Genomic DNA, 25,268 nt, shown 5'->3' with positions numbered 1-25,268 from the left:
TCACTGGCCTAACACCCCATATAATCAGGTGGTGAACCCCATTTCGTTTCCCTTGAGAAGCTTCGTGTTAACAGATGGATGGGCTCTAGGAGAGAGGCCTGTGCATAAAGTGCCTGCAAGGCCCCTTTGAGTAACTACCTCAGTTGAAGAGCTTGAGTGTCTTCTCCTTTCTTCCCCGATTGAGTTGGCCTCTTCCTCCATGGGTATGTGTACCGTCAGAACCAGAGTCCCCATATTTAAGCATGATTAAGCTGTGCCATTTTGGTAGTAGCTGGGGGGCAAGGGGAGGGGCTAACGTGTTTTAAAATGGAATAAACAGACAAGCAATATTAAAAGAATGAGGAGTTGTTTAGTGAGGCTTGAAGAGACTACAGGTGTTTCCTCCTGTGTTGAGAACCAGTGACCCCTGGGAATCACATTTCCCGTTGAGCGGGGCCCACGGCGGACTGAGTCCTGCTGACACCCTGGTGGTGTAGAAGCCTGAATGGGTGCCATAGAAAACCCAGAGTTTTCCAGGGAGCCTTTTGGACTCCTCACTGGTGTGGAGAGGTACAAGACTTGACCCACATGCTCACACAGTTCACACTCACACACACTTTCACACTCACCATGCATCATATCACACTCTTTTGGCCACGTCCGAATGATTGCGAACTTCTGTGCTATGTTGTTGTTCAGATCCAGCTGGCTGGCTCTGCGAGCGAAGCTGTCTGCAGCCGGTGGGCCTCTGAGGGTGCGCACAGTGGGGTGACAGGCAGACTTGTGAAGAAAAAGTGCACGGGCGCCTGAGGTGGGAGGATGTGATGACGCTGTGCCCCCACACAGCGGGAACTTGGGCCTTTAAAAAGCTGAGGAAACAGCCTCTGAGCAAGCAGTGGCTACACTGGAGGAAAGCACACCCAGGTCTCACATTAAAGAAGCCAAACTGTCTGCTTCAAAGAGAAAAGGCAACATCCTGTCACAGGCCATGCTCTGGCAAAAACGTAAGTGGTTCGGCCGTGGCTGTCAGAGCCATGTAAGCACCGGTAGGGGCTGGGAGTTCACCGCTCAGCCTGTAACCGGGGAGTTGGTGGCAGTGATGGGGGCAACGGGGGCCTGGGTTCCCAGGCAGGAGAGTGAGGAGGGGTGAGGTGGGCGAGATGGAGCCTGGTGGAGAAACCAGCCTGTCAGAGGTGATGCTGATTTTCCAGGCTGGAGGGGAACGAACTAGTGTTCCAAGGTGGGACAGCTCATCGCATCTCCGCTGCAGAGGATGAATCACTGTGGTGAAGAAAAGGCAGTTTATGATTCACAAAACAAAAGCAAATGTGATATTGGTTTTGGGCTGGGAGGGGAAAGGTGTGGAGTTCTTTACATGAGTGGCTTTATTTTTATAAACAGCTACTCTTTAGCCTGTGGTTCAATTCTGTGGGCCTGTTTCTGCCAAAGGTGTGTTTTGTTTCTGTGAATGCGTTGGGACAATGCGGAAACTTGGCTTCATCAAGCATGTCTTCACTTGCTTCACTGTCTTTCCTCTTGTCATTCTTTTTCCCATTCCGTGGCAAGGCTTGTGTGTCCCAGGGCAGGGGGGCAGTGGGTTTACTTTTAACCTTAATGTGTATCCCTGGGCTTGGATGGAACTACTGTGTACTTTATTTTCCACTATGTGGGACCGGAGACTCGTGTTATTAATAATTGAAGTCATACAGAGATTATCTACAACATTCCTTTCTTGAAATAACAAAGTCAACTTAATGGTCTCATGAGAGTTGAACCTTATTGGGGCTCAGTTCTGTACTTCCTCAAGAAAGAAGCATTACCAAAAAATTGCTCTGTCTGTCTTTTTAAAGGTGCTTAGGTCTTTAAAACGCCTTTTAATTAATTCCGGCACCCCCGACTTCAAGCAAATGTAATATAAGAGAATCTAGATTTACAGTAAATGACAAATTAGGGAGTGTTTATTTTACAGAAGGATATTCTATTGGAGCCCTTAAAGTTCTGAAAGTATACCTTCATTAATTAGAACAAACTTACAATCACTTTATCACCAATTCATTGTTTCCTTTAGTTCTTGTGTAAATTCTCTGGAACCGAGCTTGTTAATGTGTAATGTGGAGAAGTGATTTCAAAATTTCTCAGATTGTGGAGTCTCACCATTGCTTGACGTTGACAAGATGCAACTTTTTTTCAATAAGAAGAAATGAACTTTAATCCAGTCTTGGGAGTTATGGAGTCCTTCCAAGATAATTAAGGACAGTCCAGTATGGGTGGTGTGCAATGCTACCTGAAGGAGGATAGAGCAAGACCCCCACCTGTGGGAGACAATGGCGCCAGCCCTGTGGGAGTGCTATGTGGCCGAGGGCAGGTGGGCATTCATGTCTTTACTGGAAGCTGTTGAGCGTTCATATGCTCTTATACTTAGAGCTAAATCAGTGGGTTTTATATGAGTCCCTGGAGGGATTTATACCTTGGTTCCTACCTGTTCAGAGCAAGTCACTTAACTTTTTAAAAAATCTTTAGGTTTCTGATATGTAAAAGGAGTAAAAATAATGCCCACTCCACCCAGCTACCCTTAGTAAGCCGAGATGCCACTGAAATGATGTTGATTGCTCTGGTTTTGCTTTGGTGTCTGAGATACGGGTTGCTTCCCTGAATTCATGAGCCGCCATATTTCCCCTTCTTGGTTTTGCACTACAATTTTTCCTTCTTTAATTCCTCCTAAGAGATTAGCAGTTTCTTTAAAGGACATGCTGGAGGCATGTTTCCTGCTCATACCCTGGAGGTCAGTTAGGTGCAGCAAAACTCCATCCTTGGGGAAACCACACTGTAAGTCCATCAGTGGAATAACTGGGGTTAACTGGTTCTACATATTCAGATGCACACAATCAAAATTCTCTTTAATTGTCCTTTAGTACCTTAAAGGAATTTAGGAAAAGCCCTGGGCACTGGACCCATCCCTTTACCCTGGATCCAAGTAAAGGCCCATGTCTAGGGCACAGAGGGCACTCGAGTGACTAAACTCTGTGGGAAAACTAGTAAAAACAGGGCAGCATCGTCAGCCCACTTAGAAGCACCTGATGGAAGGGCAGGGTTTGAAATCAGACACCAAGAGTGCTGAGAAGGCACTTTCTTTTTTCAGAAAACACCCTCGAGGCATGAGCTGAAATGACTGTACTCTGGGGTTCTGGAAAGGGTTAAGAAAACATTCACTTTGTAAATGTTGCCTCCTCCCTCCCTGGCCCATGACCCCTGTTTGTGGACTAAATGTGAACATGGGCTTTGGCTCAGATCAGCTCAGAACTGCCGGCACATGAAAGTGGGAATCTTCAAGCCCCAACCACGGATTCCAGATTTGCTTGAACGGCTGATCAGATAGAGAAGCCACTTCACCTGCACATTGTCTCCCTGGGTTCTGCCCTTAGTCCTGCAGGTCCCACGTGGATGTAAAGAACTAACATCCACCCCAACAAGAGAAAGCCTTGTTAAGGTTAACGGTGCAGTAGAAACAGCAGGAGCGATGGAGTAAGATAGATCTGGGTTTGAAAGTTGGCTTTGCAACTTAATTATTTAATCTTATCATGCTCTTAAAAATCTAGAAAATGGGGGTTCTAATGCCTGTCTTACAATGTTTTTGTCAGAGCCAAAGTAGAGAACGTAGGTGGTGTCAATAAGTCTCCCGATAGCGGTAAGAGAGTACCTTCCCTCCTGTAACACCTCCCGTGGGCCCACCTTGAGGGATCAGGGTTATGTGAAATTCCTTCCTGTTTATCCTTTCCCACACTTTGATTAGAATAGTTAAAAAGACACAATCAAGATATTATCGAGTGATAGGATCTTACCAACAGTTTTCCAAGGGTCTAAATCAGGGGTCTTTAAACTATAACTTAAGTGCCAAATCAGTCCTGTCACCTGTTTTTATAAGTAAAATTTTATTGGAGCATAGCCATGTCTGTTTGTTTACAATTGTCTGGGGCCGCTTTTGCTACAGCGGAAGAGTTGAGTAGGTGCCACAGAAACCATATGGCCTGCAGAGCCTGAAATATTTACTAACCAGCCCTTTATGGAAAAAGTTTGCTGATCTCTGGTCTAAAATGATTTGATTTGTACTTTAGGTGTTCATTTCTTAGGTTACTCAGTATCCTGGGGGTCCACAATACCAACACCAAAGGGAGATAAAGCTTGCAGTCAATTGATTAAATGATATACACAAGGCAAAAATTTGATTTGACTTCTTCCTTAAAAGCAATGAGAATGTGTGTAATAAACTCAACACGACTTGTTAGAAAATGAATGAACAACTGCTTTTTATTGTTATTTGTGTTAGGGAAAGATCAGCATGACAACCAAAGGCAGGCTTGACTGATTTTCTTTGAATGGCTAGTTGCCTTGATGTCCCATAGACTTGGCCTTGGTGTGTCTTTGCTGTTGTGCCTAAGGCGGCACCTTAGGAACAGGAAATAGTTATTATCAAGTTATTGCTTTCAGATAACTGGAAGAGAGCAGAGATTCACCAAACAGATAAATTAGGTTCTCAAAATTCTCATTAACACAGAACTCTGGATTTACTCCAGGGTTCCACTATATAGTCAAGCTTTTTAGAGCAGTCAAAAATGCACTTAAAGATAAGGAAAACTTGTAACATACATATTATTTTTGGAACTCTATCTCCTACCTAAATTCAGGGAAACTTATAACAAGAAGTAACTTAGCTCTGTGGACTGCCTCTAATGTTCTCTTCTGTGTTATAACCTTTGCTTACTTAATAAGCACCTTTAATTCTTACCAAGTTTGTCTATAGGATAAGTGGTTCTTGTTGATAAGGACCAGTAGAATCCAAAAGAAAGACACAAATTCATGTGCACAGAAGGAGGTGAAAGAAGTGACACACATGTACTAAGCCACAGGTTCATTGGTAAAAGAGCAGATGATTTTCAAGGTGGACACTTCCTTCTCCCTAAAGAGAAATGCCAACTTTGTCTCCCTTTATACCCAAAAAGTTTCTGAGTCAGAGGTTTTGAAATCCCTCTTCCAGTTCAGATCTGCAAATGTGTTCTGTTGTGAGGAACAAAAAGAACCAAGATAGTCTACACTTAGTAGCTAAATATCTGGACATTTAATTCACTTAGAAGTTCTTTAAATTTTTGCTTTTAAACTTTCCCATTACAAAGTAAAGGTATTAGGGTTTTTTTTTCCCCCTCTGACTTCTTTCTAAAGAAGTTTATTTTCCTACTAATAAAGATGTCCACAAATTTCTCACTTTGAGCCAACCAAACCAAAGTTGGCTAATGGATTATGATCATTAACATGGTTTTCACTTTTATGAAATACTTAGCAATATTCTAGTTTTCTCATTTTTGCAGAATAACTGCTTGATAAAAGTGGCCTGCCTGGGATGGAGAGGCCTTCCCTGAAACCTTGTTGTCCTGGTTATATGATGCTATGGACAGAGCATTGTTCTTGCAGGCAAGAGACATGGATTCTACTTTCCAATCTACGGGTAATTAGGTATGGGGCCTAAGGCAAGCCACCTAACCACTCTGGGTCTTAAGTGTTTTGGCTGTAAAATGGGACTTGCCTTTTCCTGGCTAAGGACAAGGAGACTGAACTTGACTGAAATCCTTTTCCAGCTCTAATTGCTGAGCTTTCATGAGTGCTTATAAAACATAAATACATGTTTTCAGACATGAGTCCTTAATTTAACAGAAGAGATTTTTGCATCTGCCTTGAGCAGTGCTTTTCAACCTTGGCTACACATTGGAACACTCTGGGAGATTTAAGAAATGCTGATGCCTAGGTTCCAACCCAGAGGTTGGTTGTCATTAAATTGCCCTGGGCATTAGACTTTCAAATGCTTCCCAGGTGATTCTAATGCGCAGTGAAGGTGAAAACTTGGAGATTGAAAGGTATATTTGAAATTGAAGGTATATTGAAATCCCAACATGCCTTGGGATATTACATTATTATGAACAGAACATGTTTAATCCTTTTCATAGGGATAAATATCAACTATGGGGTATTGGGTACATGTTTGGTGCCATGCATTGAACCAAATGTTCTGTTGAATTAGTTTGGATTAAATTTGGTTGCTAGTGAAGAGATCTGAAACAACATGGATTTAAATAAGACTGTTATATGTTCTCTCATGTACAGGAAGTCCATAGTAGGCTGTGCAGGACAGTGTGGATGTTCTACAGAGCCACAACATTCTAGGCTACTTCTGTCTTTCTGGTCTGCTGTCCTTGGCGTATGGCTTTTGTCCTCAAGGTTGCTTCATAGTTGCCACTGTAGCTGCAGCCATCACATCTGTGTTTTGGACAGGGAAGAAGAAGAAAAGGAACAGGCAAAAAGAACGTGCCTCTCTGTCATTGCCCCTCCCCGCAACACACAACTTCTGACGACATCTAATGGCCACTCCTATCTGCAAGGCAGAATAGTGTGATTGTTTAGTTGGGCACGTTGCCATGGCCCCATAGCGTAGGGATTGTTAGTAAAGAAGGAGAGGGCAGCTGTTGGGCATGGCAACCGCCAGTCTGCCATACTTTGAATGTATTATCTCATTTAATCCTCATAAAAACTCCATGAGGTAGATTCTGTGTTAAGCTCCATTTCAGAGATGAGAAAACTGAAGCCTAAAGATTAGGTTATTAATTCAGCCACACAGCTAACGCCATCTGAACCAGACTTTGAATATTGTCTTGCTAAGCTGTCTTGTTCTTGTCTCCCTGCCACAGGGCTTGTCTCACTCACAGGGCTTCGGAGGATGCTCTTGGTGAAAGCACAGGCCTTCCATGTTAGATGAAGGACCGGTGGCAAAACGAAATGCACCAGCTGGTAGATGTTTATTCAAACCTTGAAAACTCACGGGTTTGATGCATGTGTTTCAGCTTACTGATTGAAAACAAGGTCTTTGCTTTCTTGCTATTCCTCCTCCACTGGGCTCTTTGAAGATATTTTAGCTGCAATGGAAGGCTCAAAGGGGAGAGAGGGACCTAGAATCTCCCCAAAATAACCAGCCCATCTGTTTTCTGGGCAGTACTAATCGAGAGCTCTGTATGTCAGCCTGTGCTGGGAGCCAAGGCTTCTGCCTCCTCGGCACTTCCTTCGTTCTGAACTGTCGAGACTTTGGAAGAGTCAGGCTATCCCTTCACCTGTGTGTGTTTGTGTGTGTATGTGTGTGTGTGTGTGTGTGTGTGTGTGTGTGTGTATGTGTGTAGGTAAGTAGGTAGGGGTGTGGAAGGCAAGATATGGAGAGCAGGGTTTTATTTTGAATTAGAGTGACATCTCTATTCTTTCTTTGCCTTTAGTGGTTTAAAGCTTAGCCTCTGGGGCAGGCAGATCTGAATTTGAATCCTAGATTTCTACTTCCCTGGCTGTATGATGCTAGCAATTCTCTTTGCCTTGCTCTGCTGCCATTTCCTTATGCATACGATGGGAACGTAGTTCTTACTTCACAGAGTTGTGGAATGTGTTTACTACTGTGCTTGACATTAACTCAACACTCAGTAAATATTAGTTACTATTATTATTTTCCCGCTCTGTCTCACTCTACCTCTGAGGACAAAGGTTATGCAGCTAATTTTAGATTACAAATGGTATGGCCTCTGAGTTCTGCATTTCTGGTGAAATAGCAGGACATACATTTCCAGTCACGTAACTCATGGTTGGTTTGTGATCGGGGCTAATGCTGATGGTTAAGCTGGCCATTCTATGACCAAACTTGGAGCTTGGGCTACAATTTCCTACCAACCTCCTAAGCTGGGATGGCAGCAGGCTTGTAGTGACGGGTAAGCTTGTATTTGTTTTTTTAATTCACAAGATTGGATTGAGATGTTTATAACCTAGCTGTGGGGAATGACACTTGAGTATGCAAGAAATAGCACAAATGATACCGAAAACTGAAACAGCAATGTGCTGCCTCCTTTTCTTAGTAATGGTTTCATTGGTATCACTTTCTGGGAAGAGCAGGTAGCCAAAGAATTATAAACCAGAGTCATTCTAAGACCAGGTGTGGGGACCAAAATGGATTTGACCATACTTAAGAAAAGCTGAATTACTTTTTAATCCTCTAGAAAGAACCGTAAATTTAATTGGAAGAGAGAAGAGTACAAAGATTGTTATAATTTTCCAGGACTGAGAAATACTGGGGAGATAGAAAAGAAAGGAAAAAAGAGAGACAAGTGAGTTGAAAATAGGAGCAAATTTTAAGGCTAGATGAAAGCAACACTAATTCAAGAAAGAAAGGTATAGAAGAAAAATCAACCATCCATTTATCATCTCATGCATGCATGCATTCATCCAGTTATGGAATTATTTACAGCTAGGGAAATCAACCAATGAAATCAATTATCTCCAGTAGGAGGGAGGAGAAGATGGAATCAGAGAAGCTGTCATGGAACATATGGCATTAGCTGTGGATCCTCAAGAATAAATTACAATCAGACTTTTTGCTTAGATCCTGGGGGATGAAGATGCATCTAAAGAAATAAAATGAGTACTTGGAGGAAAATCCAAGGATATCTAGGCTTATGTCTACAACATTTTTGTTAAAAATTCCTTTATTCAAACCAAATCTATTGCAGAACTGCAATACAAAAATAAAAATGGAGCAGTTCGGGAAGGCTATCCATAGCTCTGATTGCTCATTCACCCACAGACCCTTGACTTCCTTCCCTTTATTGGTAGCTACAGATGCCTTCATTGTATTTCATGGTTCTTTAGATCACAGCTTGACAACTCTGACTTGTACAAATCCTCTACTCCTTCAGCAAGATCCCTGATTGCTAGTCAGAGGTCCTTGGTTTAAATACTTCCAGGGTAAAGGACCTCACTCCTAGAGAAAAGTGAGTCATTGTGTAGCATGTCGTATTGGACCCCATGAAGATCTGAAGCTGTGAAGGTCATGTTTTCAGCCTACGTGGGTATCTTGTGAATAAGAAAGAGGGTACATTTCTCAAAGATTGACCTAATAGTGACTTCTTTCCTTTGCTTGATATTCTAACAACTTCTCTAGTGTCCGTCACAAGGGGCTCCCCCCACATCTTGAGGCCATTGATTAGTAAACCAGAGACTTAGCGAAAAAAAGCTCATCTTGACTGGCAGTTATATCTCACATCACAAATCAATTATCAGGGCTACTTTCACTCATGTAGGCTGTACCGCAGACCACTGTGAGCACTGGGGCTTCGAAAGTTGGATTTGACTCCAAAAGCACACTGATGTTGGGTCTAAAGAGTACTTCCTCCAAGGAAGTGGTCCACACCTGAGGGTCTCAGGAAAAGTTTATTTCTTTTATAAGAATCTCTTTGGTCTTGAAAATCTTAAACTAGATATTGCTTAAGTAAACTAAAAACAGATTTTCTCTCCTCCAGCTGCCTAACCATAGGCTTTCCCTGTCCTAAATCAGACTGGCAATTCTAGATTCAGGCTATGGGTTTTGATCTAATAAGGAAAGATGTATTTGTCTCCTTGGCTCCATCTCCTCACTCAGGTGCTGCCTTGCTATAGAATTTGGATGGGCATCTTGGGTTGGTTCATCCCCTGATATGTTCTTGTGCTCTCACATTTCCATCCTATATGCAATAGGTGCTCCTAGGTTCCCAGCCCTTTGAAGAAATATCCATGACTATGGCCTTAGTCGTGGCTGTGTCCCTGTCCTTTTGAGGGGCCACATCTGAGCTCAGGACAAGGCCATGCCATCCTACTCTGCCCGCCACTCAAAAATCTTCAAGGTGCTCTTTCCTGGGGTTATCCTTTAAAAACTCAATTCTGCCACAAACCTAATCCTCCGATGGCTTCTGAAGAAAGAAGCTCTTCTGCTTAGCTGATGGTATCTCTCTATACGAGGCCAATACCAGGATTTTGATGTCTCTTGTCCAGGCTTGTTCTGTTTGCAAGTGAGGTATTTGATCAGTCCCTGCAGCACCATTGCTTTCCCTGTCTATTAGACAGGGCTGTCCCGACACTTGGGGACACCGTGGGATGACTTCCAGCAGCACAAGGAAGGCAGATTGAGATGGTCCTTGCCAGCAGCAGAGGGTCCTGAGTGTATTGAGCATAGAGAGCATAGAGACATTCAGTATTAGGATGCAGCAGGACAGGGAGAAAGAAGGACCAAGGGCTACTTCTCTGATGAGTGACAGGCTATGGATTGTTGGCTGAGATCAAAGGAGAGACAGCCAATTGTTGAGCATCTATTACATACTAGATGCTTAACTGTGTTAATTTCATATGTTCTTCACGATAATCCCATGAAATGGATATTATTATTCTCATATTACAAATGGGGAAACTAAGGTACACACAGGTTAAGTGATTTGCCACAGTGATAACCTACATAGTAGGCTTTCCAAACTAGGTCTGTTTGAGTTCCAAAGTACACCACCCGACTTCTCAATGCCAAGGATTTTAGGATTGCATTAGATGCTTCTTCTCTTCCCAACTGAAATATGTCCCCCCTTAGATGGAGGTGGGTTCTGACTTCTGAGGGTAGTTGTAGCCTGACTCAAAAGCACCTGAATCTCAGGAAGGTAGATTTGAGATTCAGTATAGAAACTATGAAGCCAGCTGATTTCCATCTTAGAATCAGAGTTCCTAGAACTAGTCTTCCCCTGGTGGGCTAATAAGCCAAAATAGGATAGATGAAACATCTTTGAGGTTCATCCAGGGTCCCTAGGCTGGGGAAGAACCCGGAACATCTGGGGCTACTTTGTATGTCTTGGGCAAGGCTTACATTCATGGTGTGGGCTGAGCCTGACCCTAGAGCCGTCTCTGCCTTGGGGACAGAACAATCATGGCTCTGGCCACTGTCCTCTTTATACAGCCCCTATAGACTGGGGCCCCAGCTCGCTGCTCATTCAAGCCCTGCTGAATCGAGCAGAGGTGGAAATCAGCCAAATAAGCCAGAACACATCAACTATGAGGCAGATGCAACTCTGTCACAGTTTGTAATTCTACGTTTGCTTGTTCAATTATTTGATTAAGTCTATATTCCCTACTAGACTAGACAGGAAGCTGCATGGTGGCAGCGACCTGGTTTACTCTGTTCAGCAAGTACTTGTTCAATGAATGCTCTGTTTGGGGTCTCCTAGTCTTGTCCCCTACGCTGTGACATGGTGTATCTGAGCTGGAAGCTCTTTCTGCTCTGGTGACCCCAGTTTCTGTAAAAGGCGGGCAGATGCAGCTGGTTTCTCAGGTGGACCTATCCACTGTCATTTCAGCCGAAAATACCAAAAATAAAACTTTGTGGGGAATTGTTTAGGTCTCTCAGTTCTCGTCACTCCTCATGTGAGCAGACTGCTGGTAAACTTCTCATGGACTTCTCTCCTCTCTCAGTTGGGAAACACCATTTCTTGGGGGAATTGGCAATCAAGAGAGATGGGACCAGGGTGCTCCAAGCCCAAACTCCAACTGGAGGAAGGAGAGTTAGAACTGGGCGGTCATTTGATGCCTGACCTCCAGTGTTACCAAGAGAAATAAACAGGACTTGCCCAGGCAAGGAGGAGACAGATGGTGAGGCAGAAATGTACTGCATTTGGAATCAGAGGTCCCGGGTTTAGTTTAGTTTAGTTTAGTTGATGGGTTTAGTTGATGACACTGATATTTATAAGAACAGTCCTTGGGCAAGTCACTTCACTTCTTTGAGCATCACCTTCCTCATCAGTGAAAAGGAGGTGAACTTCTGCCTGTTTCAGAAGTTGTTGTGAAGTCTCACATGAAATCATTTGTGTCAAAGGCTTTGTGAGTCACAGAACATCATGCAAAGGTGACCTTAGTTATTTCTGAGTTCCTGGGGGTTAAGGTTGTGACCGGGAAAGACATGGATCTTTGGCACACATTCAATCAATACACCTGAGTCTCCACAAAGAAGAGGGATTACACTGACACTGTCTCTGGGAGTAGAGAGTGGAATCCGAGAACCGTCCACACTCGGCTTGTTCTGCAGGAGGTTTGGAGGGAGGATGGATGTGTGGTAGGAAAGGTGCTGAGAGCATCTGTGGGAAGGATCCCTCAGCAGCAGGGCTTGCGAGGGAAGAGTCTGAAGGCTCTGGTTCTAGAGGCCTTCTAGCTGACCCTGCCCAAGGTCATGGGGCAGGACATACAGAACTTTTGGGACAGTCCAGGTAATCCTGAGGCTTCAGAGCGGGAACACTTCAGGCTGGAGCTTGGTGGGTGAGAGTGGGCTGTGGTAAATGGGTTCTTTATTTAACCTTATGTAATTTGAGAGGAGTGTGATTGCCCTGGGTATGCATGCCAGGCTGGCTGGAGCTTCCTTTAAGTAGGGATCACTCAGCTCCTAGACCCCTTTGGTCTGGGGCTTCGTGGTTCTAAGGACTGAACAACCCTCTGCAGTCACCCTAAATGTACTTGAGGAATTCCCCTGGCTCTTCTTGATCAGGATGTTCCCTCCTGGTCCCTTTGGCCTGCCTAGGTCTGGGGAAATTCTACGTGACTGTGGCCCTCCTTTGATCTTTCCCTGTGGACATGCCTATGGTTGATGAGTGAGCTCTGTGGGGACTGATGGGAATATGCCTCTTAGAATGGAGACAGGGAGGAGAAATGTCACTGATTGTTCCCTTGCCTTCTCTAACCGGACCAGAGAACATGGGGTCAGCCGCCATCTTTGAGATCTCTTGGTAGAGACATTCCAATCTATATATGAAGACATCATGACTTATTCCTTTTTGGCTGCCCCCAGTAGCCTTACAAGCAACATCAAATTGTAATTCAGTTGAGATTCCACTTTCTTATAACTTCTGAACACCTTCTTTAAAGTCAATTTTTTGTCTATTTATCTTTTTCTCCTCTGCCCTGGATGTTATCCAAATTGCTAGAATATATGAGTGATGTGTTGATATTTCCTGGCTACAAGATCCTCTCCGTTCAAACATTAGTGAATAGAAAGCCCACATTTACATGCATATGAAATCTCTTTGTTGGCGTACATCAAAAAAAAAAAAAAAGTAAACTACAATCTAGTGTAAATTGGGCCGGGAAAGCCTTTCCATAGCATGTCAAGTCCAATCTTTGGCCAAAGCCCAAGTTCTTTCTTCCTGTTTGGAAAAAAATCAGCCATTGTCCATGAATGGAAAGAACAAATTTGAAAACTTTGACTCAGACCTTCACCGTAAGAAGAACACTCGCATCAGTGTTTAGGTTAAGGATGTGAATAATCCTTTAGCCAACCTGAGCTAAACTTTCCCAGGAGTCCTCAGCTGTCTTAGGCCGAGAAGGCAAACAACCTTCTTTACATTAAAGTAGAAAGTGTCAGCAACTTTTGTGACTTTGTTTTCAGTTAGAAGCTAGGGTAAGTTTATTGGCCCTAGGCTTGAATTCCTATTGTTGAATTATTTGTTTTTGGTTTTGCTACAAGTAAGGAGAAAATTATTTGCATTTCTCCTTAGTGGGGTTTTTTTTTTCAATAATGTCAAAGATTCAGCAGCCAAAGAGAATCACTTACTGTGGTTTTGTGGAGTAATCAATAGTGTGTCACATGTCCTTCTGGGCTAGGAAGGTTTTATTTTTCAAAATGGCCTTGCGTGGCTGCAGCTTCTAGGTCCAACGAGTCAGTGGTAAATGGAAAGCACTCTCAGAGAGTTTCGATTGTCAGGATGGGTGGGCTGAGTTCTTATTCCTGGCTCCCTGGTGATGGAAGTTTGGGCTCATCCGGGATCCCATCTGGCCCTTAGAGCAGCAATCCCAACTTTTGTCCAACTTACTGCCTGGCCCTGGAGGCTCATGGGAGAGCTGTAATAGGACAGTGGCTGGGAGAAGAGTCTTCATTCAAGAACATCTTGGAGAGTGTTCCAGGGAACAGTCATCTGGAGAGCCCTCTCTTAAAGTCGCCCAGAGGAGAAGTTACAGTGACCACTGCCCGGGTGTTGGTTAGGAGGGACCTACCTCCTTGGCTGAGTAGCTTTCTCACTGTGGCGTGAATGTGGTTTGCATGGGGTTATTAAATAAACAAGTGATGACAATTTTGCATATTTCCTCGGTGATGCTTATTATACCTTTATCAAGGAATTGGAGGGCCATGTTTATTTAAATCAGTAGACTCCATGTGTTCCCTAAGCTTGGGGCAAAGCAAGCACAATGCCCACATGCAGCCAGAGCACTGTCTGAGGTGACCAGACGGCTTGAATCTGTCATGGTCTGTGCTCTCCAGCAGAACAGCAGCTGCGCGACTCTTATTTTTGTGATGCGGAGCATGTCTGGTTGTGTGGCAGGCGGAACTGAAATGTCCTCTGCTGACTTTTTATACCTTCAGATTTTTTCATTGCTCATTTTGGAAAAGGGAAGCCCTCACTGGGGCCAAATTTGTAGGTTTTTCTGTAAGTGAGTTTTGTTTTTTCCCAACCCCATTGGTGACTGACTTCCAGGGGTATGGAAAAACAATATGGCTGAACTTCTCAGTCTGAAAAAGGAGATTCCAATGAAGGCCAAGAGGCTGGTGTTTAGGTCGAAAGATTTTTCTCAGTGACGGACACTTGGATGCCCACAGGAGACGAAAAGGGCCTTCAGACCACAGGATAAATGGTGAGAAAGCTTCGGGCTTTGAGGGCATGCTGCCCGGAGCTGCAATTTGATCAAGGGGTTATTAAAATCTCTGGCCAAAGGGTGTAGTGGTTAAGTTCATGTGCTCTGCTTCAGCAGCCCAGGGTTGGTGGGTTTGGGTTCTGGGTGCAGGCCCACATACTGCTCATCAAGCCATGCTGTGGCGGCATCCCACATATAAAATAGAGGAAGATTGGCACAGATGTTAGCTCAGGGACAATCTTGCTGAAGCAAAAAGAGGAAGATTGGCAACAGATGTTAGCTCAGGGCCAACCTTCCTCACTAAAAAAAAAAAAATCTCTGACCAACTCTACTTTGGGAAATGGGGCTTTCATCTTCTCTGCTTGTGTATTATTATTTCCATCAACTGTTTTGTTTTCTTTGGTTATTCTTCTATTTATTATTCTTTTAAGAAATTATTTTAATAATTTAAAATTTTTTCTTTTAAATATTCCAGTTCAGTCATTTTAAAGCTAGCTCATTTTAGGGATCCAGGAGCCCCAAGGTGAAACAGTCAGGATTTCAGACAAACTTCTTTTCCTCTTCCAGATTTGTATGTGTGGGCTCTTTTCCCATGCTGGTGGCAGGAGGGAGTACAGTGTTTACTGTGGGATTAGTAATGTTTATTGTTGCTTCACAAAGGTTGGTGTGAAAGGCACCAAGTGCAAGTGCTCACCTTGCAAGTGCACTTGGCCGTTAGGCTCCTTTGGGAATTGTCCTGAGGCTTCAGAGTCTGATATTTCACGGGCACTTTGCAAAGACACTATCAGAAGCACCCTCACTCTCGCTTAGTCACCTGGAGTCAGTTACAGGATTCCTTGGCAGCTGGTTGTGGACTGGACTCGTGGGTGGGCAGTCAGGAGATCCTTGGGAGATTTGGGAGTTTTGTGACTGCAAGAGGAAGAGGTGGGGACTTAGAAACTGCTTTCCATATGGTCGTTGTGCCAGGGCACACCTATTGACACTGTGGGTTCCGAGGAAGTCCAGACAGTGGAGGGTGATACCCTCTGCTCACAGCACCTCCCCCAGCCCTCTGTTCACTGATTCGAAAACAACAGGAGGCAGGAAGCCCTCGCTTGACAAGACCCTGGAAATGCCCAGCTGGCCTCTTTGCAGTCAAGTGTTCGATGTGTCCACTTCCCGAGGATGGGGAGTCCTCTGGGCCCTTCCCCAGAAATGCACATGCACATCAGAGCAGGATTAGCCATATACAGGTCTTTGATCTGGTCTGAGACGTGTGCATGTGGGATTAAGCCTTTCTTGTCCCCAACTTATTTAAAACTGTGACCAAAGTGCTCACACCCCCAAATAACTCTGTCCCCCAAGTTTCTGCCAAGTGCACAATGCCTCAGGCTGCTCTTTGTGCCTAAAAATAGCTGGAAACCCAACCGAAGAAAAGCGTAGGCTGAGTAATACGGGTGTGAACTAAGCTGATGTGGCCATGGGTGACCCTGAGAACGAGGGAGCAGAGTGTGAGAGGACAGGTGCCCTTGTTTCTCTGCCATATCAGGTCACCCCTGGGGTCTGTGGTCAACACTGGACATCGTCCATTATAAGGGGACGTGGCAAATGGAACTTGTGCAGGAGTGAGTCTCTTAGAAGGAAGGTTAGAGGGATTCAAACATGTCATTAAGAAGTGGCTGAAGGAACAGGATGTTCATTCACTCTACAGGGGACCTGGTATCTGTCTTCAGACGCTAAAAAGGGATGCTACTGCTAGTACTACTAATAACATTACTTCACATTTATTCGCTGCTTATCAGTGCAAGCTCTGTTTTAAGCATTTACATGTAATTCTCAAATTACCCTACCAGGTACCTACCATTATGATCATCATTTTTTAGATGAGAAAGATGTAAGTGGACTATGAATTGTGAGTTTCATTAGAAGGAAATGCAAGGAAAAATGGTGCTTATAACCATGAGGTAGGTCCAGTAGGAGGAAGAGCTTTCTGACATTACAGCTCTCCAGAGAAAGGTAGAAGTGGGTGGAAAATAACATGTATTGAACATCTACCATATGCTGGATGTGGCTTTGGGAGCTTCCCATGTATTATCTCAGTTAATCCTCACGACAATTGTGTGAGACAGGAATTATTATCCCCATTTTACAGATGAGGAAATTGAGGCCCAGGAATGTTAGATAAATCGTCTGAGAGCTTTCCACCAGTAAGTGACAGCCCAGACTTGAATACAGGTATTTTGGCTCTCAAGTCCATTGTCATTGTTGCTTAAGCAAAGGTGATGGTGCACAGGTGGGCCTGGGGCAGAGGTACCTGGCTGGATCTCTGCTGTATACTTCTGTTTCAGCCTGAATTTCACAAGTTGTAACTGTTTTATTGCTTGTCTCTCCCCCAAGGCTGCAAGATGCACATGGGCAGGGACCACATCTATCTCGTTCAGTGCTGTATTCCTAGGGCCCGGGGATATTTGAAAGAATGAATGAATACTAGTAGAGATCTCTTGTTATGACAGCAGAAGTTAAAAAGAGGATAATTAATCTCCTATTGGGATTTTAGAGGGAGATTCTTATATTAGATCTGGGATGAATTATCAGTGGTTCTAATCCCAATGGAGCTTCAGAATCACCTGAGGGATTTTTATAAACATAGATTCCTAGGCCTCCATCAGACCCCCAGAATCAGCTGGGAGCAGGGCCTGGGTATCTGTATTTGCATCACTCCCTGGTCCATTTTGCTACTTGGCCAGGCCAGGAGGCCCCTGCGGGTGCATCTGAGTCTGGGGTTCTCTGACTCTGCGGCCTGTCTTCCTGGGGCTCTTGGACACCTTCTCCCTCTTCCTGCTCCTCTCTCTGCCTGACGGTCTTCGAGGGCAGGCTGTGTGTTTGCCCGGAGCATGGATGGAGGTCTGGTGCTGAGTGAGGCATAGGTTCTTATCAGCTGGGTATTTGCTGAGCAAAGTCCAGCCAGGGCAGCACTGCAGATCCGGGTTTAATAGATACCTAGGCTTCCGGGCTTTTGATTCAGAACCCAGGTCCCTGGGGCCCTTATCGGTGGATGACAATGGACTCCCTGTGTGAGTCCTAAGGGCCAGTGCTACTCGCCTCTCTTGGCTGACCCTGACCTGCCCTTCAAGGGCCCAGGGCCCCAGGCCGTGAGCTGTCTGGGTGGGCAGATTGTCTGCCCGGCCATGGCTGCTTTTGGCTTGCTCTCCTGGCCAGGAAGAGCCCTGTGTTCCAGCTTGGTGCTTTGGTTTCCTGGCTTTGGTGACAAAAGGCAGAGGGAACCTTCTCTCAGCAGCAAGCCTGGACACCCTCTGGCCCCAGGGCACACGGATCACGCTAGGTATTTGCCTTTGTCTTGGGAGCCACAAAGAACCTGGGAACCATTCTCTGCAGCCCATTCTAAAGGTCCAGGAGAGGTAAAGGGAAGATGGATGGCAGCGCATTTTAAACAATCATCCAACCAATTAATCAACAAATAACTTACTGAGCTTATTATGAACATGCTATGTGGGAAGATACAGAGAAATAGGGTACAATATCTCACCTTGAGAAGTTTGTAATCCAATTAGGGGCATATGAAATTTACACCAAAAAGGATTACTAGTTATTATATAGCAGGCTACACAATTTTTGAATGCTTACTCTGTAGCTGATTTTATACTAAGCATATACTGTGCTTCCTATTTACCACGTCAGCGACTCCTTACAACACGCCTTTGATAACAAGATGCAGGTTAAGAGGCACAGAGAGGTTTAGTAACTTGCCCAGAATTGCACAGCTAGAGTGTGGCAGGGGCAGGTTTTGAGGCCTGTGCCATCTGACTCAGAGTGCACGCTCTTACGCCGTTCTCTGCTGCCCCCTGTGATGAACACTAACCAGATGTGGAAGTGTTTGAGATGTTGTAGGAGGAATCAAATGCTGTGGCTGCAGTGGTCAAGGCCCAGGAGGGTTGCACTAGTCTCGGATCAGGAAGAATCAAGAGGTTGAGAATAGTGAGAGGGAAGCCTGACCATGGGAAATCTCAAATGAGATGAGAAGGTCAGACATGCAAGGAACATGGAGGGAAGTCTAGATAGAGCTTCTGGCCGGAGTCAGGATGTTCATAGCGGTTAGTGTGCAAAGTGGTTGGAAAAATGGGTTGAGATCACAGTGTGGGGGACTTTCACTTCTAGACTAGGTGTGGGTATTAACCGTCTGGGTGAAGGGGAGCCGTAGAAGGTTTGAGGCGGGAAGAGTGGCAATACTGGGAGAAATAGTTTAGGAAGTCTCATGTGTTCCTCCGTGTCCAGGCACAGCTTAGGTGAGCAGGCAGACCCCTAAGGAGACGGGGTTCATTGGGGTGGGGGCTTGTCTGAGAAGGGAAATGAGCACCAGTGACATTGCTTTTCACAGCTACAGCTCCAGAGCAAGCCCCGGCCCAACCCCGGCCGTACCAGGGTGTCCGTGTGAAGGAGCCAGTGAAGGAGCTGCTGAGGAGGAAACGCGGTCATGCCAGCAGTGGGACGGCGGTTGCACCTACTGCGGTGAGGGGGCCACTGTGGCCAGAGAGTGTGTGCGTGTGTGGCAGGGAGGGTGGCCCAAGGGGTCAGATAGGATGTACTTCCTTGCTCCATGGGATACCTATTGAGGGTACGAAGGCAACACGTTGCCATGGTGTGGCTGCTGGGGAATGGACCTAGGGTAGAACAAGTCAATGGTCCGGTGAAGTGGGGTGAGTGATATGGGCTGGCCGGCTTGGCCCACTGAACAAAGCTATGGCCAGGGCCTGGGGAGCAAGTGACTCACACATTCTGGTGTGAGTTGGGGGTTCCCCATGGGAAGAGGACAATGCCAGTTCCCCAAGTGCACAGCCTCCTTGCTAAATGGAAACACGAATCCCTCAAAAATGTAGGTGGTGATAGTTGGGACCTGGGCTGGGTGTTTCGTTCTAACAAGGGAGATTCCCACTATCTCTCCTGCCCTGGGGCCCTCTGGGCTAGTTTCCTACAGAGGGCTAGTTGGACACGGCTGAACACTGATCCTGGTCTTCTCTTCTCCCCTCTAGGTGGTGCTGCCCCACCAGCCTCTGGCGACCTACACCACAGTGGGTAAGAGCCCCCACAGCCCTGGCCTCCTCCAGGCGCCTCATCTGGGTGACACTCACAGCTCTGTGATTTCCTTCTTCCCACAGGTCCTTCCTGCCTTGACATGGAGGTCTCTGCTTCCACAGTGACAGAGGAGGGGGCCCTGTGTACCGGTTGGCTCTCCCAGCCTGCCCCGGCCACCCTCCAGCCCCTAGCCCCATGGACGCCCTACACTGAGTATGTGTCCCATGAAGCTGTCAGCTGCCCCTACTCAGCTGACATGTATGTGCAGCCTGTGTGCCCAAGCTACACGGTTGTGGGACCCTCCTCCGTGCTGACCTATGCCTCCCAGCCGCTCATCACTAATGTCACGGTATGTCACACAAAGGCAATGCTGCGCCATCCCACGCTGAGGGCACCCTGTAGACTCTGGGCTGACTTCCTGACCCCTGACCCTCCTTGCTATTGCTATTCCCGGGATAATTGGGTCATCTAAACCCACCCCGTCCTCCAGGGAGGCCCGCTTTTTTCCCATTGACCTAAAATATCTTCCACAAAGAAGGCCTCGGGACTCCCTTGTCCTGCCTCATGCTCCTCAGGGTTGGGATGTTCTCCTGCCTCTCTCCCCCACCACCCTAAAAGCAGTGAGTCCTGGTTACGAGTCTGAGTTTTTAGTGAATGGGCTACCAGGTGAGATCTGCGTGGAGTTTTGGGCCAGAGACTGTTTCCTTTCTATTCAGATAACTTAGGGGTTGATCGTTCACTAAACAATGGGATATTCCAGAAGATTTTTAGGCTGAGAAACAGGCGACACAACTTTTCAGAAAACTACTTTTGATAGGGTCACACCCACCTGCAGGGCAACTTTTTGAGTTCTGCCTCTAGTGTCAGATTGCCTGCGTTCAAATCCCCACCCTTTCATTTACTAGCTGTGTGACCCTGGGATGAATGACTTAATTTCTCTGAGCCTCAGTGTCCTCATCTATAAAACGAGAATATTAACGAGGGAGCTGATGTCAGGAACAAATGGGGTGATGCATGTAGAGGGCTTAGTATAGTTCCTGGCATACAGAAACCACTCAATAAACATTAGTTATATTGTCTCAAAGTCAACCAACGACATTAACCAAGGGCTGCCTTCAAGTGTCAGATGGGAGAGGAAGGGTCTGCTCCCTCAGGAATGGAGGAAGGAGGAGAAATAGTTTCATGTGAATGGCACTTGTTTGACCAAAGGAGTGGGAATCCTCCAAGTGTTCAGAGGAGAAAAGGCACAGGTGATCCAGCTCCGTCCAAGGAAAACTGTGCAAGGTAGGGTTAGCATCTCATGAGTTGCTGCAGAGCCGACCCTTGATGGTGGAGCTTGCGTTGGCTCCCCATGTCCCCTCCGTTTCCATCAAGGGTCCAGTGTCATGATGCACCTGCTCTTCAAGCACCATTCAGGCATGGCCTGCAGGAGCCCTCCCACCCGGTGCCCACCTGTCTACCAGGGCAAACCAGCTGTAGGGCCTGGATGATGGTAGATAGGAAGGAGTTAATGCAACACCTCTCCCAGGCAACTCATTTCCATATCAGGGAGCCTGGGGTGGGGGTGGGGGTGGGGTGAGGGTGGACACAATGGTTCCCAACCATTTCAATCCCAAGAATTCCTTTTGTTATTTATCCTTTCATCATTCCCACCTTCTGCTTTGAAAGGTTCTGTGTATCAAACAAACTGTATTTATTAAGAAATAATTTATTTGTTTTGCCATTTTGTAAATTAACTCATCAAAGCTGGCTAGAGCCACCAATCGGCACTCCTGATCAGCAGGAGATAAGATTATGGCTGGGCTCATACAATTCTACCCCTGAGCAAAGAAACCTGCAGTTGCACTTGACCTGCACAGGTGTAGGACTTGAGAAAGTAAGATTTCCACTTGGAGTTTTGAAGTACTAGAGATGATAAGGCTTTGTTGGGAGGCTGAAAGGCCTCTGAGACCCTTTCCACCTCCATCATTCGGTAGAAAAATGCTCTGAAGCCTTGCTACTCGAACTGTGGTCCCTGGATTAGCCACACTGGCATCACCTGGGATCTGATCTGACATGCAGAATCCCAGGCCCCAGCCCAGACCCCCTGTCCCAGAATCTGCCCTGCAACAAGATCCTCAGGAGATTGAAATAAACCCTTACCTAAACGACTCTAATGGTTTACTCTCAAGACACAGTGGCAACTGGAGAAAGATATGATGGGGGAGGTAGGGGCCGTAGGGGAAGATTTTTGTCCACTCTTACATCATTCCATTCAAGGATCTTCCTCTTCCGCCTGCTTCCTCTGCTGTGGAATATAGTAAGAATCCAGGCCCTGCCTCTTTTGTAGGCTTGACCTCACGTTTGTAGGGGGGGTCACTGCGCAGGTGCGTATTGTTTGAAGAGCATCTGAGAGAATGGCCCTGATCTTTGGAGGTCCCTGGGACGCCCTTGGGGACCCAACTCAGAGACAGGAGGATGAGGACCTGGAAGGTTCCGGGCAGCTGTAGGAAAAGCCAAGGTCACTAACAAAGCAGGGCTTCCCCAGCCTCCAGGTGTGGCCTAGCCTCCCTGTGCTGATCACCAGCAGGGCAGGTGGCAGGTGAGTGGAGCTATGTTGGCCCAAGTGGACCTCAGGATTTTGAAGCTGCTGTGTGGAGCCAGGACTCTCTTTGTGTCTGGGCAGGAAGCGGCCACCTTTCTGATACAGCTACTGTGCTATGAGACAGGCTTGCTGTCAGTCCTATTTGTAGCCTATGTTATAGGTGAGACAATGGAGGCTTGGGGAAGCAGCTTGAGCAAGGACATATAGCTAGTGAGTGACAGAGTCAGGGATACAGCTGAAGTGTGTCTGGGTTCTCCCTTGGGGAAGACTTTGAGCAGGTGGTAGGGGAGCCCTCTGGCGTGAGAAAGCAGGAAAGGGCCAAGTTGAGGGGGGAATAGAGGTTCCCACGAGGACACAGATGGGCAGTGGATACCGCAGGGATGCTAACGCTCGATCCTGTGTCTTCCCCATCACAGACGAGAAGTGCTGGCACGCCCACAGTGGGACCCCAACTGGAGGGCCCAGAGCACCAGGCACCCCTCACCTATTTCCCGTGGCCTCAGCCCCTGTCCACATTGCCCACCTCCACTCTGCAGTACCAGCCTCCGGCCCCAGCCCTGCCTGGGCCCCAGTTTGTCCAGCTGCCCATCTCTATCCCTGAGCCAGTCCTTCCGGACATGGAAGACCCCAGGAGAGCCATCAGTTCCCTGACCATCGACAAGCTGCTTTTGGAGGAGGAGGATAGCGATGCCTACGCGCTCAACCACACGCTTTCCGTGGAAGGCTTTTAGGGCTGGCTCCCACCACAGAATCCTGTTCCCTGAAACTGGGGTTTAAAAATGAGCCTGGATTCAGCCTCTGGTTCATGTTTGTTTGGAGTAGCCATTTCATAACTACACTTTCTATGCAAAACTAGAATTGTAGACTTTCCTTCCTTCCTTCCTCCTTTGACCCCTCCCTCCCTCCCTCCTGCTCCCTCCTTTCTTTCCTCCCTTCCTTCCTCTTCCTTTCTCATTTCTTGTTTAATTTCTGTTCTTTTGGGGAGGGAATTATAGGGATATTAGAAATAATATTGATGCCAAATGGTGACAAATCTGTGGCCCAGGTGCTTTCATTTCTGCCACGTTTCGTTCCTGGAGAAGGTCCCTTCTCTCCAGAGCCCACTGCTTCGTGGGAGCCAGTGGTCCTGCTGAGCCATCTTCAGGCCAGTGATGCCCTGCCCTCTGTCATTTAGAGATGTGTAGGGTGCCCTGCGGGAAGACTGGCCCTGCCAGCACCTCCAAGGGCAGACTTAGTGCCAGAGTCCTTGAGCTGTCAGTTCTCACAGTTGTTCCTTTGTTTGCTGTTCTCAGAGCCAGCCAGATTTACAGTCTAGGCAGCTGAGTCTCAAGGCCTGGGGCTCAGCAAGGTGGTGGGTGGGGGAGAAAAAGGAACATCAGAGAGGGCAGTGGTGGGGTCAGAGGGACAGAGGAGCAATGGGAACACGGCATGTGTATATATGGTGGGGATGGGGTGGGAAAGTTTGGGTTTTCTGGGGAGAGCAGGAAGGCTGAGGAATGGTGGAACGGTTTAGCTCCAGATCACTTGGTTACCAAAGAGGAGAATAAACTTAAGAAAAATATGACTTTAATAGGTGGTTTTGCTGCTCTCCTTGAGGATACTTGCAAGGAAAGACGAACTTTTGTAAATAGGATCATTGCTGTGTCTGACTGCTTCTTCCCATGTCTGGATCCTCTGTGATGCTGTGTGTAGGCCAAGATCTTCAGAAGCCCAGTGGTGACTGGGTCCTTGCTTAGTGCTGTCACATGTACTTCTTTAGTGTCTTAAAAACCTCCATAAGCCATGATTATGTGGAACCAATTCCTCTTCCTCAAGCGCCATCCATGCTGGAGGCTTCTAGAGCCTCAGACAAAAGTACCATTAGCTGTCATTTCAATGTTTATTTTTTTGCTGGAGAAACTTCAGATTTGCAGGAGCCTGAGCACAGTTGTCACCACCAGTGCTTAGCTCCTGACAGTGGTGTGTGCTTTGAGAACTGGCACATCTGTCTGCTAATGACACGACTGCCACTAGTAGGCAGACACAGTAGTTGATGGAATCCACGTAGATGTCATGGACTTTTCTGGGAAATGATCATTTCTTTGACATTGATGGTCAAATAATGGTTTCTTAGCCATTATAAATAAAAACTGGAGAAAGTTGCCTTTTTTTGGATTTTTTCTGCTTTGGATTTATTTTGACTCAAATTGCTCAGTATCTGTCTAAAATCCCAATACAAATATCTTATTTTTATTGACTTAATTTTTAGATTTAAAATCTTAGAAAAGATTTTAGGTATAAATTTACATCTTCATTGGTGGCAGTGATGAAGAGGCAAGGATGAGGAGATCTCAGACTTTGATTAAAAGCCCTGGTTTCCTATAAGAAATACTATGCAAGAGTTTCAGCTTACTATATGAAGATATGAGAGGATGCAAAAGCCACCTCCATAAGGGAGTTTAAGCTGGCAACACCCAGCAAATAAATAAAGTACTTTAAGTATTTGCTAAGATTTAAATGGTGTCTTTTTTCTTCTTATCTTGAGACAAAATGTCTTGGTATTCCCTCTAGAGATCTTCCTGTTTTTTTCTGCTAAGATGGAAACATTTTCAATAAAGATTTGCCCAGACTTTTCTGTGCCGAAGGTGTTTTATTTCTTATCAAATTAATCCCCACCAGCTTGCATCCCATGTCAGGCAGTGTCCTTATAGGAAGGGCTTACACTGGTCTTGTTAATTTTGCAACTTGATCTGCTGCAGGAGAGGATAAAACCAGCCCCACTAGGCCTGCATCCAGTTCTCCTAAGCAGAACACGTGAGGCCAGTAGGCTTGGTCTCCAGGAGAGCAGGGAGCTGAGGAGAGAAAGGAATTCTTTTTAACCCTATTGCTCATCCAGTTATTCTTGTTACGTGAGTAAATTTTTATGATGCTAGGTGTCCAGAGATAAGTTCAACCATTAGCATTTCCATCAGTCAGAGCCCAGGGATACGTAAGACGATGCCGAACACTATGCCCACAAGAAGCCATCTCTTAGACATCACAATGAAATGGAAATTCAAGAAGTCAGCTGGTCCCCTTTAACTCCAGTCCCTGGAGGGAGTAACAGTTTGGAGGGGTCTCCTCT

General features: G+C 46.0%; 1 protein-coding gene across 1 annotated transcript; it reads left to right on the top strand.

The window, feature by feature from the left end:
- The first annotated feature begins 621 nt into the window (after nt 1-621).
- On the top strand, nt 622-24,773 carry POU2AF1 (POU class 2 homeobox associating factor 1). The gene is made up of 5 exons (XM_001501588.7): nt 622-983; nt 18,887-19,017; nt 19,539-19,581; nt 19,665-19,930; nt 22,582-24,773. The coding sequence occupies exons 1-5, from the start codon at nt 968-970 to the stop codon at nt 22,894-22,896; spliced, it is 771 nt and encodes a 256-aa protein (XP_001501638.3). The 5' UTR covers nt 622-967; the 3' UTR covers nt 22,897-24,773.
- Nucleotides 24,774-25,268: the final 495 nt, after the last annotated feature.

The sequence above is a fragment of the Equus caballus genome, chromosome 7 (assembly GCF_041296265.1).
Source record: "Equus caballus isolate H_3958 breed thoroughbred chromosome 7, TB-T2T, whole genome shotgun sequence".
Classification (NCBI taxonomy): Eukaryota; Metazoa; Chordata; class Mammalia; order Perissodactyla; family Equidae; genus Equus; species Equus caballus.
This window is presented reverse-complemented; position numbering and strand designations above follow the sequence as displayed.

Coding starts and splice junctions, on each gene's coding strand:
- POU2AF1 (XM_001501588.7), top strand. Junction 19,018..19,538: donor CGGCGGTTGCACCTACTGCG/GTGAGGGGGCCA, acceptor TCTCCCCTCTAG/GTGGTGCTGCCCCACCAGCC. Junction 19,582..19,664: donor GGCGACCTACACCACAGTGG/GTAAGAGCCCCC, acceptor TTCTTCCCACAG/GTCCTTCCTGCCTTGACATG.